Source organism: Protopterus annectens, chromosome 10.part0 (assembly GCF_019279795.1).
Source record: "Protopterus annectens isolate FY-2018-M chromosome 10.part0, PAN1.0, whole genome shotgun sequence".
Taxonomy (NCBI): domain Eukaryota; kingdom Metazoa; phylum Chordata; order Ceratodontiformes; family Protopteridae; genus Protopterus; species Protopterus annectens.
In genome coordinates, this window is record NC_056744.1 from 134,864,126 (window position 1) to 134,881,858 (window position 17,733).

Consider the following 17,733-nt stretch of genomic DNA (forward strand, 5'->3'; position numbering starts at 1 on the left):
GCTGCAGTTCACTGACACTTTACTTAACAAACCCTCAGCATGTCCTGCTCTCTCCTCTCTCATATCCTTCTCAAACTCTATGTAGATTAGATCAACACCTTCTTAATATTTATAAAACCAACAAAAACATGGGTAAACGTCTATATAAAAGCACAGTGTCCCAAGCCTGGAACAACCTCCCACCAAATATTCGTAACATCAACTCTACAACCTGTTTTCAGAACTGAACTTAAAAACTACTTCCTTAATTGTAGCTACTTCCCATGCTAGGACACCATGCAATACCCCACACTCACCTCTCTATACCACTTGTTACTCTTAATAAATCAGCCTTCCAAGACTTATAGTCTCTGTAATTGTAACACTGTTCATACATTTATTACCTATCTATCTTCTGACTGTTATAATTCTAGAATTTACTAGCACAGACTTAATTTCTGTGTATCACTCAGCTCTCTACTTCTGTATTTATTTTTTCAATGATATAACTATGTAATTCTTCTTGCTTTTAAATGCTATTTGTTCTTGCCTATGAATGTATGATATATTCCTTGCAATATTCTTGTTCTTTGAATGTATACTCATTAATGTCCTGTATATTTTTTTTTCTACTGGAGCTTTTCTCCTCGGGTCTCCACTGAAACCAGGCCTCTAGTTTAGCTGGACTAACCAGGATAACAAATGACAAATAAATAAAATAAATTGGTTAATCTCTAGGAAGAGTTACTCAAATTCTAACAACATTCTATCTTCAATTTTGTCACAACTTGCTAGGGGAATATTTTACTAAAACAATGTTGCAGTCTGACAAATAACTCTGACTTAAAGAACTGTGACTTGCAAAAATAGGGATTGCTGTTTGAACTACTCAGCAAGATTCTCCTTCTGTAAAATGGAAAACATGGAACAAAACTAACACTGTTCTGAAGACTCGGTCCTTCAGTTTGTTCAAAGTCTAAAGCTGACTACAACCACAGCTGTCTACAGAATTAATGAACGATCACATCCCTTTATTGGCATGCTCTGTCTCTTGTACTGCTTCCCCTTCTCTAAGCTGCACCCAAAAGCACACAGTGCACTCACGTTCTACGTGTACTCATTGCTATATTATTTAATCGTGTATAATTTCTGTAAAAACATATGTGTGTGTGTGTGTGTGTGCGTGCGTGCGTGCGTGCGTGCATGTGTGTGTGTGTGTGTGTGTGTGTGTGTGTGTGTGTGTGTGTGTGTGTGTGTGTGTGTGTGTGTGTGTGTGTGTGTGTGTGTAACATTCAACTTCTATATTAATTGTATTTTTGTTCCTCATACAATGTAGGTGCAATTTGTCAATATTTTATCAGGTTTGAAAAATAAACTACTATGGTGAGTCCATTGTGTTATCTAAATAAAAATAGCAAAAATACAAATAGATATATAAATATATCAATATAAATCTAATTATGTTTTTCAAAAATATACATATGGCAAACATTTCTGATAAAAAACTAAGAAAAGACTGCATGTGAGAAAGTTCCATCGCACTGAACATTCATTAACTACATGTTAACATGTCACCTGAGGATACTGGGGATAAGAATCTTCACTGTAATGCCGTTACTCTAATTTTTTTTTTCATAATCATTCTACTTATCACCAGAAAATCTGCTGAATAACATTGAAAACAAGTATTGTATAAATAACTGGACTATTAGGGACAATGAGCTGGACAGGTAAGGGGTTATTATGCCTGTCTATCTAGGGTATGAATCTGTATCAGTCCATTTAAATTGTACATGTTTTACTGGTAGAGCTGCAAAACACATACAAGCATCAAGAGACTTATGGAGTCTCCTGTGTGTCATTACATCTATACACAGAATATGACAACAAAAGATCCTACCGAGCCTCGCCCCCACACACCTCCATAAAAATATTTTGTCATACCCCAGTTAAAAGAGTCTGATTACCCAAAATAATACTTTACCAAAGAGAATACTACAGTCAAATGTGTTTTATTATTTACAGGTCAAAACTGTTCCTGTGATAAAAGGTACAGTTTATCACAAAAATTAATGTTGGTGAACTATAAGATACAGAAATGGGTACACTGAATGCACAGAAGACATTTCTGAACTCTGTCACCCTAGCATTTAGTAGTGCCTAGCAATGTATACTTACTAATAAGTGCTCTACTAACTCTTAAGATTTTCCTTGCATATGTGAAACCAGTTATCTTAATTCACACCACTTACTCTGGAGGAGTATTCAAAATGCCCGCCAGCTATTCTGTAAACAAAAAAAAAGATTTGTGCATCCTGACTGAAATGTAAAAACATACTGTATGCTAAACAGAGCAGACAACAGCTTCACAGAAAAGGAAAACTAGAAACAGATGAGGCATAGGCAGGAACAGTTTTATCTTGTACAACTATCTCTGTCAGTAAGGACTATCTTGTTAAAAATGTAAGGGAATACGTATTAAAAGTACTTGCTATTTATACTATCAATATTTATATTAAAACAAATGCATCTCTTTGACTGAGTTTGGTATTTATTTAATTTGTTTATTTATTTATTTATTTTTATTTCAGCTTGTCCTAAACCACCGCAAGTAGCCAATGCTGCCATTTTGAATGAATTGAGAATTTATGAGCCTGGACAAGAAGTAGTGTATACATGCCTGACTGGTTTTATATCCATAAGAGGCCCCAAAAAACTTGTTTGTCCTAAAACAGGAAGATGGGGTTTTCCAATGCTGCTGTGTGAACGTAAGTAAACCGGTTCAGGAATTTGTATTTACTCTTCTCTAAAAGGTTACAGTCAGCTGAAGTAAAATTCATGCAGGAATACAATGAAGCATTAAGTAAGCCTTAACACTGTCTATTTATTTATCTACCTATCTAACTAGGTATTTATTTATTTGACTTTGAGTTGGCTACTGGGGCACTATGACCTCACCCAGATGGGACTATAGTGCTTAGCAAGTTATTACTGACATACATTTTAATAAATGAAACAAGTCAAATACATGCATTGGTACAGGCTCACAATGTTGCTAGTCACATAAGTCAGTAAAGACCACTTGAGCAATGCAGGTGTCCAGTTTTAATGGAGAAGTGAATTATACAGTAACACCAAGTGGTCACTGGCTCTATTTAATTTTACTATTGATCTACTACTTTACTATCTGAAATTCTCATCTCTTGTATCTGTGATACAAGCTTACACCTTTCTGAGTCACATTTTCCCTTTTGTTGAAATATCGATATAAGTTTTCTGGGTAAGTTGTGGGGGTATATATACATACATATATTTGTTTTTTCCATGTATGCATCTTTGGCAGTATTAGTCAGGGCATGTTTTCTACGTTCCCTGATAAAACACACTGTTTATTTTGTCAATGAGGTGTAGTGGTTCAAATATATAAAAAAAGCTTTAAAGGCTAGTCACGCACGTACACCGGCAGCACTTAAGATAATATTCAAAGTTGTACCCCTCACAAATACGCACAGACACTTATGTACATAATATAGTGGTCCACTTCATAGGTTCATAGGTTCATAGGTTCATGGGTTGGTACTAGGCGGATGACTGTTGTGGTGTGATGTGGTTATCAAGGTGAGACCACTGTGTCCCTGTGTCCTAAGTCTCTCTTATCACACTTTCTGTGTTTAGTGTACTGCCACCGGCCCTTTTGTAACATTTTGATCTTCCTAGATACACTTGTATAGAAACACTGCATTATCAATATCTCCAGATGCCCCTGAAAAATGCAGATACCTGGCAAACAAATATTACTGGCTTGCCTGTCTGTTTGAAATTAGAATAGTTTAGCCTTCTAAAGTTTTTCCTTAGTACAGGAACATTCCGTTACCATATCATGAGAAATAATTGCTCAAAATACAAATAAAAATATTCCACCCTGCATGAACGGTAGTATTAACTCCTAACTATTTGTTTTATTTGAGACAACATGTGGAGAGTGATGTTAGATTAACAGCATTACATTACTTTATGTGCAATTTGAACTGGATTTATATCTGTTTGCCACTTAAACATAGCAGATTCAGATCACCAACATCAAAAACCTTTTCTACTTTGTTTAGAATTCATTTCTTACTCTGTGTTCCATTGCAGAAGCACCAACATGCTCATATAAAACCTTCCCCCTCTATATTTAAAGCCTCACTGCTCTGCCTGGGATTCACTTACAGTCAATTTAGACTCTGTAGGTCCATCTCTGGTGTACAAGGACAGAGCTTTGATTATAGCTCAAGTGACCCGAGTATGAATAGTGGCTGAAGCAGAGTAAGAGCAGGGAATAAAAGTGAGTGGTTTATCCATCATGGGGGAGGGGTGTTTGGTGGATCTGACTGGCAGGACTGCTTCTACGCAAGTGAAAGCTTATGTGCAACCAGTGCCTAAAGATGAGAGAATGTGTCCTTGGTGGTAGATTGGTACTTGGCCCTCTGTGAAGCAAGTGCATCTTGTTTAGTGTTTACTGTCAGAGCCCTTGCCCTCCACATGCTTATTCCCTCTGTTTTCCTCATAACTGTATCTTACAGCTTGTAATTTTTCTGTTACTTTCCAGTACAAGACAAGTGAGAAAAGCAGTTTAAAAAGACAGCCACAAAAATCACATCACTAAACACTACCAGTCATTAAATGTGGATGTTGTCACAAAAGGAAATACTTGAACTTTTTTAACATCTCCTTATTCTTTAGTAAAGCACTTAGTAAACCTGGACATAGTAACTTTCCAGAAGGCTTCATCTCCTCACCCTCAATCAGATTACTGGTGTGCTTAGCTTTGTATATTCCATTTCTGTTATTCTTTTTTTACCATTATTTATTAATTTACATCTGATCATACCTCTGTGCCAAAACACCTTCATCTCCTGATTTGACTTGTCTTTCTCTCCATTATAGCTTACAGGCTGGAGTGCCATGATCCACTGTATCATCTTCTTTCCCTAATTTTCAGTTTCCCTGCCAGGTCTGTCTTTTCCGACTTCTTTGTCCATACTTTAAGCATTGTATATGAGTACATTCCATCCCTTTGTCCTATTCTCTGAGTCCTCACAGTCCTGTTATTAATTTCTTTCTCTGTCACACTTACTTTTTTTATACTGCTATTGTCTTTCCCATCCCTGTCTTTCTCAGTTTGAAGTTATTACTGCATGAATATACATTTCCGGTTTGCTTTTCATCAAGGTTGTCCTATTAACTCCCATGCTCTACACCTCTTCTGTGTCAGTCCTGATGAGTCATTTTCCTTACACATACTGGTACTTTCAGGAATCCCCTACATTTAATGACCACCTTGGCCACTTCTATTGTCCTTTCTAGGGTCAGAACTGAAGAAGTTCTCACATTCCCTAGGTTTTCCCTTTCTGACTATACTGCCTGTCTAATTACATTGTTGATGGATTCATACACAACTCATCCTTCCTGTTGGTCTTTCTCCCTTCCTTTCCTGGAAAGAGTACCCAAAATTGACCATTTCTACTTTGGTATTCCCTGTCTATTCTATTACTTCTATCCCACTTCTACAATCCATAATTTCCTTGTATTCTCCTCTGCTAGGTCTACCAACTGCCCATTTGCAATGATTTCCTCATCCTGCCCCCTTTCATAAATTCTGTTGCCAAACTCTGTTTTACTTCCAGCCTTTGCACCTCCCCTCCCTTACCTCATACATGTGTGCCTCCTTCAGTCCCGCCTACCTGCTATGTTGCATTCCCCTCCCCTTTGTCTAGACTACCCACATTCCTCTCTCTTCTCACTGTTGTCAGCCTCTCACTTCCTCTACAGTGTTCTTGCCACTTCACTGTGTCTAGCTAATAGCTCTTTGCCTGACTCCTTGTGGCCTTTCCCTACTTTCTCCCCTCTATCATCTTGTTATTTCCTCCTTTACTGTAGTAAATCTGTCACCTTCCTAATACTTATTACGTCACTATGAGATGCATAACATCATCTGCAAGTAATCCTACTTTGCTGTATATCCTGCAGATACCACTAACCCACACAGCCCCCAAGGCAGACCACTTTATTAGATGTGAAACAGCTAAATCAGCTACTCTGCACTTCTGCCATAGGGTCATAGTTACTTTCTGTGCTAGTGATCTTTGAAGATCTTAAAAAGGCTAGCCTTACATTCCAATGGTAGATTTTAGCTCTTATATTTTATATAAGAATAACCCAGAGATGGGTTGAATGTGGATATGCTGGGACATTTACATTTGTCCCCATCCATGAAGAACAGGGGTGTTAAACTTGGGCTAGTTAATGGTGACCTATCTATTCATCCAGATTACATTTGTGCAGAGTAAGAAGCACTTTGCCTTATGTGGACTGGAGGACTGTTACACAGAAGAGGTATTTTCTGTGATACATATTTAGCAAAACAGATTGAGATTCCTTGAGCAAATTGTTATGATACAGTTGAATTTGTGAATGTGTAATAGATCTGACAGAACAGGGTCTCTTGAAGCCAAATACACAAAGCAGAGGTCACATCTCAATAGCCGAAATGACACTGAGAAGAGAGACAAGGTGCTGATATGGTCTGCATAATTTTTACAAAATTTAGTTCCTTGATTGTTTAGTGAGAAAACATTGTGGTCATTCCTTTTGTGACAAGTATTTAGCCAGGTGCATATCAAAAGGGGCGTTAATGAGCGATAAGAACAGTGGAACTATTACCTCCCTCGATCTGGATGCAATACCTTTAGATATAAGCTATGAGATGAAAAAGGAGTTCCTGACAACAGTGGACACATGGTGATCAAAGGGCAGTTCATTATTAACATAGTTTACTAGAAAAATAACTACAGGATCAATTTTCAAGTGTGTGTTGTTAATTTGATAGTTACACGGGGAGTCACTCATGTCAAAGGATATTTGGCATTTAGTTTTAGTCCATGATTTCGATAACCAGCTATTTATTCGTGGCAGGCCATCTTGGCAGATCTTGGTGTCTTCTGGGGTATTTTTGAAAGCACCAATTTTGCAGTCATCTATAGACTTGGTCAACTACAAACCCTTAACATTTGATTTGAACTCTAAGAAGTAAATGTCAAAGAGGAATGTCCCAAGGACTGACTCCTGGGTACATTGCTAGTAACGGGTCTTTTGGAGGAGGTAGAGCTGCCCACCCTAACTTTCTGGGTTTTATTTCTGATCCAGTTTGGTATCCAACAAATTACACAGGGACTGACATTTAGCTGTGAAAGTTTATTTATGATACCCGAGTGTGGGATGGTATTAAATACCTTTGTGAGGTCTAGATATGTGGTGTGCACATTTCTGCCCTCATCCATCAGGTTAAGTACACACAGTCTGCCCTTGACAAATCCAGACTGGGTTGGGTCAAGAGTCTTTAGGTTACCCATATCTTATTTATTCATTCTATAATGATCCTTTCCAGAGACTTACACATGACACTGGTCAGGCTTATGGGTCCATAAATTACATGAGTCCATTGAAGCCTCAGATCTGTGCAAGGGAATGACTGTTGCTGTCCATATATCTGATATGAAGCTTTTTTTGAGGCTAATATTGAATGGTTTCTGTAAGGAATAAGACAAAGCATGTTTCAGGCTGACTAGTAGGTACCCTGGTATGTTATCTGGCCCTATAGACTTAGTGCTGTTGGCCTTACACAGTGGCTTGAGAACTTGTTCTTGGGAGATTTGAGGTATGGGGATTGTAGGTATGAGAAAATGATATACAAATAATAGAGGAGTGAGGGGATGAAGTTTGAGCTAAATTTATCTGCTAGTAGATTGTTAATCCGTCTTTACCTGAGTATGTGATATCATTTATATTGGCTCTTGGACAGTACTGGGCATTGTTTCTGAGATTGTTTAACAGAATTAAAGAAGCCTTACTTGTTATTGTTTGCCTTGGTGGCTGTTTTCACCTTCTATCTGGCTTTGTTTGGTTTGATCAGAGTCTAGAATTCCTTGTTTAGTTTAGCAACGGTGTTTTTGGCATTTTGAAAGTTAGATTTATTTTTGCATGCAATGTGTTATAATGCCTTTTTATATATGGGTTCCACCAAAGAGGTTTATTTTTTAATTTGGTGTTGTATTTATTTCTGAGGGGGACAAACGTATCTATTCAACTATTTACATGTGCATAAAATTTGGCAGTGAAAGGTTCCACATAAGCAGTGGTGTCATCAATATAGAAGGGGATTTTGAATTTAGACAAATCATCACTCAGTTTTAGTAGATTAGCCTAAACAAAATCTCTGAATACAGAGGTATTCGTATATGCTTCAGTTTTTACCCTTATAGTGAATGTGGTTCATTTGTGGTCTGATCTGACCAAGGAGGATGCTGTAATTTGTGGAGAACAAAGCAGACCCATATTGGTAAGGACCACATCCAGGATTTTATCACCTCTGGTTAGGTTGTGGACTAACTGGTTCAGTGAGTTTGTATTGACTCTGTCTGAAAATCTTAGGACATACAAGTGTGAAGATATACAAGTCATTTAAGAGAATGGCATTTGGCTTAATATATAAGCACTCCATACTACTTAGGAGGTATGGGCTGAAGGGAACATAGAGAGTTGGCCTATAGTTAGCTATGATATGATAAGTTTTTTTGGATTTGTTTTGTTTTCTTTATAGCAAGTTGCACATGGAGGAGTTCCAGGGTCATCATTTTGTTTAACAAGACCATAGATTGACCCATCTGCCCACTTAAGCCTTCATCCAGTGACATTCTTGTGCTTCCGATAATGTTGACCATTCCACAAATTAGGTCACCTCTTGTTTATTAATGATTGCTCTGCATAAAGAGGTTAAACATCCCCATTATGACAAATATTATCTCTTTTTCAGTATCTTATGTATTCCTTGTTTTGCGTTCCCTCTGCTGGAAAACATTTATGTTCTCTATTGCCTTCCATATTTTTGCACATTACAATTTGTGTGTGTGTATTGTCAGAGGTAACTTCTAACTTTTTTTCTGGTAAAAATTTGTGGTCAGAATCGAAGTATGTTAAATAAACCAGCCCGGATATATAGGATTTGCAGCTTGTTGTCTTACCAGAGAAGACACTGCTGATGTAAATGGCTTCATCGTAAATTAAACAGGCTGTAATATGAGTCATGGAAACCTCTAATGACTAAGCCAACATGTCTGAACTACATCTGCTAAACTGCATGAAGATATTTATTAGTACTGTAATAAGACATGAGATGTAAACATGCTTTATGAACAAAAGCATTACAACACCGACTCGAAATGCATATACTTGTCTGTACACAACTTTTATGTTTGTCATTACCTGTTATGTAGGAAGATCCTGTCCTGCTGTTGATTCTCCACTCAATGGAGGTTTTCATGCTACAGACTTGAAGTTTCAGAGCATCATGACCTTCTCGTGTAATGAGGGGTAAGAAATTTCTTTGGCAGCTACATAATACAATAATGTTACATTTTGTAATCCTAATTCAAATGGTGCATCTAATGTTACTATGAAGAAAGTAAGACAAAAGTTCAGGAAAATATAGCAGCCAGTCAAACTCTACCATATTAATGAAATCTATGCAGCTGTATTATACATAACTTAAGATAACAGTTAGCTTGGGCCGTGTTCTTGTGAGTTTCCTACCATAAGGCTCTTTTTTTCCTCCCACAACCCAAATACATGCAGTTGTTGGATTGATGAGATCCCAAATGACCCTAGGTGTATGTGTGGATACCTTTCAAATAATTTTTTATTTTCTAAATAATATAATGTTTAACAATACAATCATCAATAAGCAAGTATTATAAACCTGTATATACACTATGTCCAATTCACCTGAACAAAAGAGGGGAAAAAAAATTAATAAAATATATGAAATTAGTAACAAAAAATTTGATAATTAATAAAGTATAAAGTTACACATCAATTATTTAGGGTTCATTTTTAATGTCTCATGTGGATACCTTTCAACTGTCCAAATTTTCGCAGAATGTTCAGATTTATCCTCATATTGCTGATTTGTTCATAGGTTCATTTTATAAGCCTAGCCAGAGTGTGTGTGGCTTTCACCACCCTCTGTCCAGCAGTGACACAGAGATGATTCATCCATTCGCCAAGATTTCTCTTGAACACACATGGACTGGGATTCTGTTCCATAGTGTAGGGAGTCTCTGGGTGATGAATCTGTCCCAGATCACCTCTGAGCAGATGCATTGGTCTGATAAGTGAAGAGTACAGGGTACAATGACCTCTCCTGATCTTCAAAAGAGAGGTTACTGTCAACTTGGGTCCCCAGGTCCCTGATAACTTCTTCCTCTTTAATGGAATTTATTACCACACCTAATAATGGTTAGGTTACCTTTTTTTTTTCAAAGGGAGGTATATTTTTATTTTTTGGCATTTAGCTTAAGGGGCTCTCTGGCAGTTATCCATCATTTTGAGACCTCTCTCTGAGGATGTCTGTGTCTGATGGAGTGTCAATTATGGTGCCCAGTTTGCAACCCATCTTGACATATGGGTTGACATATGTCATCAATGGCCTTAGTGACTGTTTCAAAATTTATGAGTTCCATTATGATCCTCGTCCCATTGATGCTGTCTTGAGAGTGAGATGTTTGGAGGCATAGATATTTGATATTTTGGGAAATTTAAAATTTGCATTTGAACCTGTCTGCCAGTATGTTGGCAATGTCTGTGGGTTCAGTGATTTTTTTATCATTTTGGACTAATTCTGAGCATATTTGGGAGTTTCCACCCAGGTTTCTAACATAGCTAATTCCTTATAAAACAGTATTTGTTTTTTTCTGGCAAATCATTGAGGACTGAAGTCAGAAAAAAAAAGAGAAACATTTGAGTTTCAGACTAAATACCCTTTATAAAATTGCATATGCAAAGCCTATTGTTCTATCAACTTTCGAAGTTTATGGAGCAAAATTTAAAATGTTTAACTATTTTAAGGCCTTTGTCCTCCATTCTTTATGGGTTTGTCCAGATTTCTTGTACTAAAAGTTTGAGAGGTATACTGTGTGGTATATGTGTGTGCACATCCTGTAATGGAAAAGCAACCTGTCACAGACTGATTCCCTGCCTTTAACTCATTCGTTGCCAGCAGAATCATTGGCTCCCAGAATGCTGACATGGATTAGGTAATGATAATGAATGAATGGACTGATAATTGTTTTCTGGATGAGGGTTTCACTCTCTACATGATCTTTCGTTTTTATTTGCTTAATGTAGGTAAGGGTAAAACTCTTCAAATAAATTACTAAAAATATGCCTCTGATGCCCATATATTAATTGCATAAGCAATAGTCCATGAGATCTAGATGGATAAGCATTCAATCCACCCACTTAATCTGCCAGAATTTATATTCCACAATTGCTGTTCTTTGCAGAAATCATTGCTGTTGTGATTTTGTTTGTGCAATGTGCACATTCAGTAACAGTATAGTGCATGTGATCTTTTCCCTTTGCCTATGTTAGGGCAACCATGGAATCTGTGCATAGAAGTTTGGGGTGGGGGGGTGGGACTTGGCTGACCACATTGGTGTGCAAGGTTTCCTCCTGCAGAATACTCTTTTTAAATAATAGTTTGCTGCATGCAAGGTTCTACTGGTTGCCATCATAGGTTCATAGGTTCATAGGTTGATACTAGGCTATCTGCCCTAGGGCATTTATAAGCTTAGCCAGAGTGTGTTTGGCTTTTGCCACCCTTTTAGATTAGTTGACTGTGCCTCTGTATAGTAGGTCACACTTTTAAGGTTAGTTTACTGTACCTCTGTCAAGCAGGGACACAGACGAGATCCCAGGTGTAAACCTATGATCTCCCTTCCATTCGTCAAGATTTCTCTTGAAGAGGGTCAGCGAGGGGCTCTGCCTAACATGGATTGGGATTTTGTTCCAAAGTGAGGGGAGCCTCTGGGATATGAATCTGTCCCTCCAGCATGTCCTACTTATTTCTGTTTGAGCCCCTTGATCCTCTTGGTGAGATACGTTTGGGGTCTTTCCAGTTGCTGCAGGTGTCGGGTAAGGTACATCCCAAATGGGGCATTGTATTCAATTATGGGCCTGATAAGTGATGAGTAGAGGGGCACAATGACGTCTCTTGATCTAGATGTGAACCCTTTTGTGATAAGGTGGGCTATGTAGAAGGTCTTTCTAACCACTTTGGCAACGTGATTGTCAAAGGAGAGGTTGCTATCTACTTGGGTCCCCAAGTCCCTAATTACTTCTTCCGTACTTAATGGATTACCACCTATGTGGTAATTTGTGGGCACTTTGTTTTTACCAAAGCGGATGACTATGCACTTTTTGGCATTTAGCTTTAGGCCATGGCTCTGGCACAAGTTATCTGCCTCTGTGAGACCCTTTTGAAGGATGCTTGTGTCAGCCGGAGAGTCGATTATGGCACACAGTTTGCAGTCATCTGCAAACTTGGTCAGCCATAGTCCACCCGTGTTAGCCTGTACCACGGAGAAATATATACCGAACAAGAGAGGTCCCAGGAATGAGCTAAACCTTTGCCAGCATTCATCTCAATGACATGCAGGGGAACCATAACAATTTGACATACCTGTGCATTTTCCTATTCACAAGTAACACATACAATTAGGAAATTACTGACTAAACTAAGTAATAAGTAAATTTAATATAGAATAATATCAGTTGGCATGGGTTAATCATGTCAAATAATGTAGTTATCCAGTAGAGATGTCGTCGGATAACAGGGTGACTTTAAGAAGCTCAAGAAGGAGGCAGGTAGTACTATCTTAATAACGTACAGTGATACTGCTTAACCCTGGTGGCCATCTGGTACTATTCATTCATATAGGATATGATATTAACTTATATTGCATTTCTTTTAGTTAGAGAAGCAGAGATGCTTATTTAATAGAGTCCTCATTCTGCTCTACATCTTTGCTTGAATCATAATGTGGCACTATGTTTTGATGTCATTTCAGCTTTTTTTTCTAAGTAGTTGTATAACAGTATACCAACATTCATTAACACAAGTAAAGCAAAATAGTAATGTTTCAGATACATCAATTTTTCTTTATCAGCAACAGCATCTGGCCATATCTTATAAAAGAATTACAGCAACCTGTTTCAAACTTGTTATAGTATTTATATGCCCATACATTTTATGCTAAGCTTTATTATTTGTCATGCCAGTCCTTCTGTGAAAGCATAGTGCACTTTATTAGGCAGAAAGCACATTCAAAGGTACCAGCAGGAAAAGTAAAGACTGTCATCTTCCAGCAGCCTTTTCTGCTTGTTCAAGATGCATACAGTTTTAATTACCTGATTTCAACAAGGGTTGGTACCTATGTTATATGGATAGATGCAAGCAAATTCAGCCTTCAATGAATGAAGAGTTGCTCTAAGTCCACCTGAGAGATGTAATTGTCCTGCACAGCAGCATCTCTTTCCCAAATGAAGACACAGCCAATAAAAAAAAAAAAAAAAACAGTCAACATTAGTATGCTAAGGAAGACTAAACATTCTTAAGTGGCATATTTTTGAAGACAATGAAATTACATATGGAAACTGTACATCTTTTGGGAATATAAAAGAGAAAAATAAAGAGGGATTGTATACTGCAATGGATTAGAAAAGTGTTGGCAGAGTGATTGAGTGGTGATACATGTCTATGAAAGAGATACCAGGTATAATTCATTACATCCGAGTTACGCCTCCAGGTGCATCTGCAGTTAACTCCTAGTGATGCCTCTTGGCATCAAATATTACTTGTTTGTATTTGCATCAATAATTCAAAAATCATGCTACATACAAGGTTTTAAAAGATTTTATCATAAAGCTTACACAATGGCAAACTCAATTGGTTTAATATTTGACCTCTGTCTACTGCAGGTAGACAGATATTAACTGTTGTATTTATGATATTAATTTATATAGATATAATTTTCACATTTTCTAAATATCTCAACAACCAAGCAACACCAAGAACTTCCTAGCCTCATATGAAAGCTCCCGGATAGATTAATAAAATGCTGGTGACAGTATGTGTGTAACTTGAGTGGTTGTTGAGATATTGTAAGTGATTTACAAAATATTAAAATGCAATAGTTACTAGTTACTGTGTTTACTGTGACTTATGAAATTTAGTTTAAGACCTAGAACCTAAAGAATACTACCACTATAAAAATAGTTTGTGCTGAAAACTTTGCCATTTATACTTCTTTAGTAACATCTATGGTTTCAGAGGTATGGACATTTGTTTGAAATGTGAGGACATAATTTGATTCTGTCAAAAGGCTTAGGCTCTGCCCATTGAAAGTTACAGTGCAAACTTTCTGAGCTTTGTTGGAGTGAATCAGTTAATGATCAGTTGTGCAATAGCTGATTGTTGATGCACGAATGCCTGCCCACAAGATTGATGTTGCAGTGTCCCATAGATTTTTTTTTCCTCAACATGATACAACCTTGGATTTGGTATATATAAGTAGCAGAAATGTAGGAGTGCACTCACACGCACGCGCACACACACACACACACACACACACACACAAAAAAAAAAAAACACTCGTTGCACTTAAAGGACCAGACACATAGACACACACATGCAAAGGTGCTCACAGGTAGCTTAACTAGACCTCAAAGGCCTATCAGATTCAGTCCTTAGAAACTCCACATGCACATAAACAACTCCTACCACAACACATAAAACCACATTTCCTTGTGTCTGAACTACCAAGCCCATGAGGTATAACACCACACAAGCCAATATTTTGATCATAGAAGACCCCATTGTGAGACACACTGATGTCCCTCACACCAGGTTGGATAAGGAGAAGGTTACAGTTAGTTACCTGTCAAAGGCCAGGATTTGCCAGATCATGCAAGCAATCAGGTCTCCAAATGGCAAGTACCAGTATGACTCATAGTCCACGTGGACATAAATGACCTGAGACATACCAACCTGGACTACATGAAGGGAGACATAACTGAGCTCAAAGAATGTGTAACACAGACAGGTATGAGCCTATCATTGAGCAGCATTCTACCATCTCCAAGGATGATGTCACAATGCCAGTCGAAAACAATTACATACATACATACATGCAAATATTTCAAGCACGGGTATTACTGCCCTTCTAGCTTTCCAATACACCAAAACACTTGTTCCCATAATGTGTCCAGGCTGTTCTTAAAAATATCTAAACTAGTACTTGCTTTAATGAAATTTGGTAGTCTGTTCCATGCATCAGCTACTCTGTCAGAGAACCAATTAGTACACTTCTCATTCCTATAGAATTTTCTACAGAGGTTGTCTGATGATTCTATAGTACATTTTGATAACCCCAAACATTCCCAGAGATAGTTGTCTCTAAATGCCGTATATACCTGAATAAGATCTCCTCTTAGATATCTGTAAGAGACACTGTACAAGTTCAAATATTTTAGTCTTTCATAATAACTTAAATTTTCACATCTATTGATGCCCTAGGTATATTTCCGCTGTACTCTTTCCAGTTTACTCATGTTTGTTTTCTTATAGGGTTTCCCTATTGTTATTCCATACTCATGTTTAGGTCTAATGTAACTTAACAAACACTGACTTCATTATTTTTGATTTCCTAGACTTTATAAATCCTTTTATACAATCTATAGTTTTATAGCTATCATTAACCAACTGGTTGATATATTTAGAAAAACTCATAGCTGAATCTACCCATATACCCTGCTCCTTAAATGAGTCTACAGTTTCAATAATTGTGTGCTGTATTAAATATTCACCTTTCAATTTATGTCCCCCAAATCACATATGCTTATTTTTTATTGTATTTATTAGCATATTATTCTCCTGTGCCCAAATGGTCAATTTAGTCAAGTTATTTTGCAGACGTGCCTTATCTGTAACACATGTAATCATTTTACCCAATTTCAGGTCATCTGCATATAAACTGTTGAACGCCTCAGATAAAAACGTAGGTCTAAAAGATACAATCTAAACAAGTAAGGACATAGGACAGAGCCCTGTGGGACACCCTGACTGTAACCAAGGATTTCACCCGTCCAGTTGCTGTATGATACTTGCCATGTCCTATTTGTAAGCCATGCAGCTATCCAGATTATCAATGGTACATCAATACCTAGTTGTACTAATTTATTGATCATAATTTTGTGTATGACTCTGTCAAATGCTGAAGTTAAATCTATATAAATTACATCACAGCACAATTGTTCATTCATAGCTGTTACTGTATCATTATAGAACATCTTGTTACAGGTGGTAATAGATTTGTTTTCAGCATATACATGCTGATATATGGTTTCAAGTCCCAACCTATTCAATTCTGACAATAACTTATCCAATATTGCCTTCTCTGTTATTTTTCCACAACATGAATGTAGACTTAAGGGTCTATATGACTCTGGGTTTGTCCTACTCCACTTTCCCATAAAGACAGGTTAAAATAAGCGCATGTCTCCAATCTTGAGGACTCTCCCCATATTTATATGACCTATTGGAGAATAGATATAATGCTACTGTAAGTTCTTGGTGAAGTGTTCTCAGGTCATTGTTACAAATTCCATCTCCACCCTGTGCTTTGTTTGGACCAAGTGTGCGCAGTTCTTTTTCAATATAATCTAATTTGATTCTAGTATCTGGGTTTACCTGGATGTCACTAGGACAACTTAACACCCCTTTTGTGAAACCAAACTGTTTTGCATAAGATTTTGTAAATATATCTATAATCTGTTGTGTCTGAGAATAAATTTTAGAATCCACGCTGTTTATCAATTTGTGTGTCTTTACTCCTGCCACATCTTATGTATCTATAAAAAGGTTTCATATTATGCTCAATATCTTTATATACATTTTCTTCAAATTTTTCTTGATCTTGTCTCACACTATGCTTAATCTCTTTGTCCAGCTTGTTTATTTCAGTTTTCAAAGTTGTAATTCGACCTCTCTACCATTTCTTATATTTTTTGTCTCTCACCTTAATCAGATATCTTGTTCTTATGGCAATATACCCGCCTTATGTTGTATGCCTAGATCCTAATGTTAAACATGTTTTAGATTTTTTGCACTCAAACAATTTCTCTTTCAAAACTTTCCACATTCCATCTGCAGTTTTTCCACTGAACACCTCACTCCAGTTAGTTTTACATAGTGACTGTTTTGCTTCTGTATAATCTGTAATTAACCTTATGTGCATTGGCTTAGATTTCAGTTTGGCAGAATGATCTAGCAACAAATTAACCTTTAGAACCCCATGATCACTGCACATCAATGGTAGCAAAACTTGACTTGAAGTGACATTAATTACTTTGGGAACGCAAACAGTATCTAGTGTGTTCCATTGCCTGGTAGGTTTTTTAACAATCTGAAGTAAGTGTTGTTCCTGAATATACGCTGTGTATAATTCCCTTGCTAACATTGTTGAATCGATATTATTCCAGTCTGTTTCTGGTAATTTTAAGCCCCCAGCTAATATTATTCTTCCCCCCTTTTGTTTCATGCAAAAAATGTATGAATTCTTCTAGGTCATCTGCACTTGACTTTGGTGGTCTATACACCACAAGCATTGTTATATGTTCCCGGGTTGTCTTTATCGTCACAGTTACACAGTCTATAGTATTGGTATTATCATTGAACATGTAATACTCACAGGTCTCGTAGCTATCTTTAATCCATATCATAACACCTCCACCTGATTTTTTGTTAGAATGTCTATTACAGTAAAAACATTTATCCCCTGACAGAACTGCTTTCCAGTCATTGTTCTTTAACCATGT

General features: G+C 37.2%; 1 protein-coding gene across 2 annotated transcripts in view; it reads left to right on the plus strand.

Annotated features, from left to right (window-relative positions):
• Nucleotides 1-17,733, plus strand: part of LOC122813004 (beta-2-glycoprotein 1-like) — a 281,969-nt gene that overhangs the window by 29,024 nt on the left and 235,212 nt on the right. For both annotated transcript variants that reach the window (XM_044085104.1, XM_044085105.1), the window contains exons 2-3: nt 2,571-2,747; nt 9,294-9,390. In XM_044085104.1, the coding sequence (XP_043941039.1) occupies nt 2,571-2,747; nt 9,294-9,390 (274 nt within the window). The remainder of the gene's footprint in view (nt 1-2,570; nt 2,748-9,293; nt 9,391-17,733) is intronic.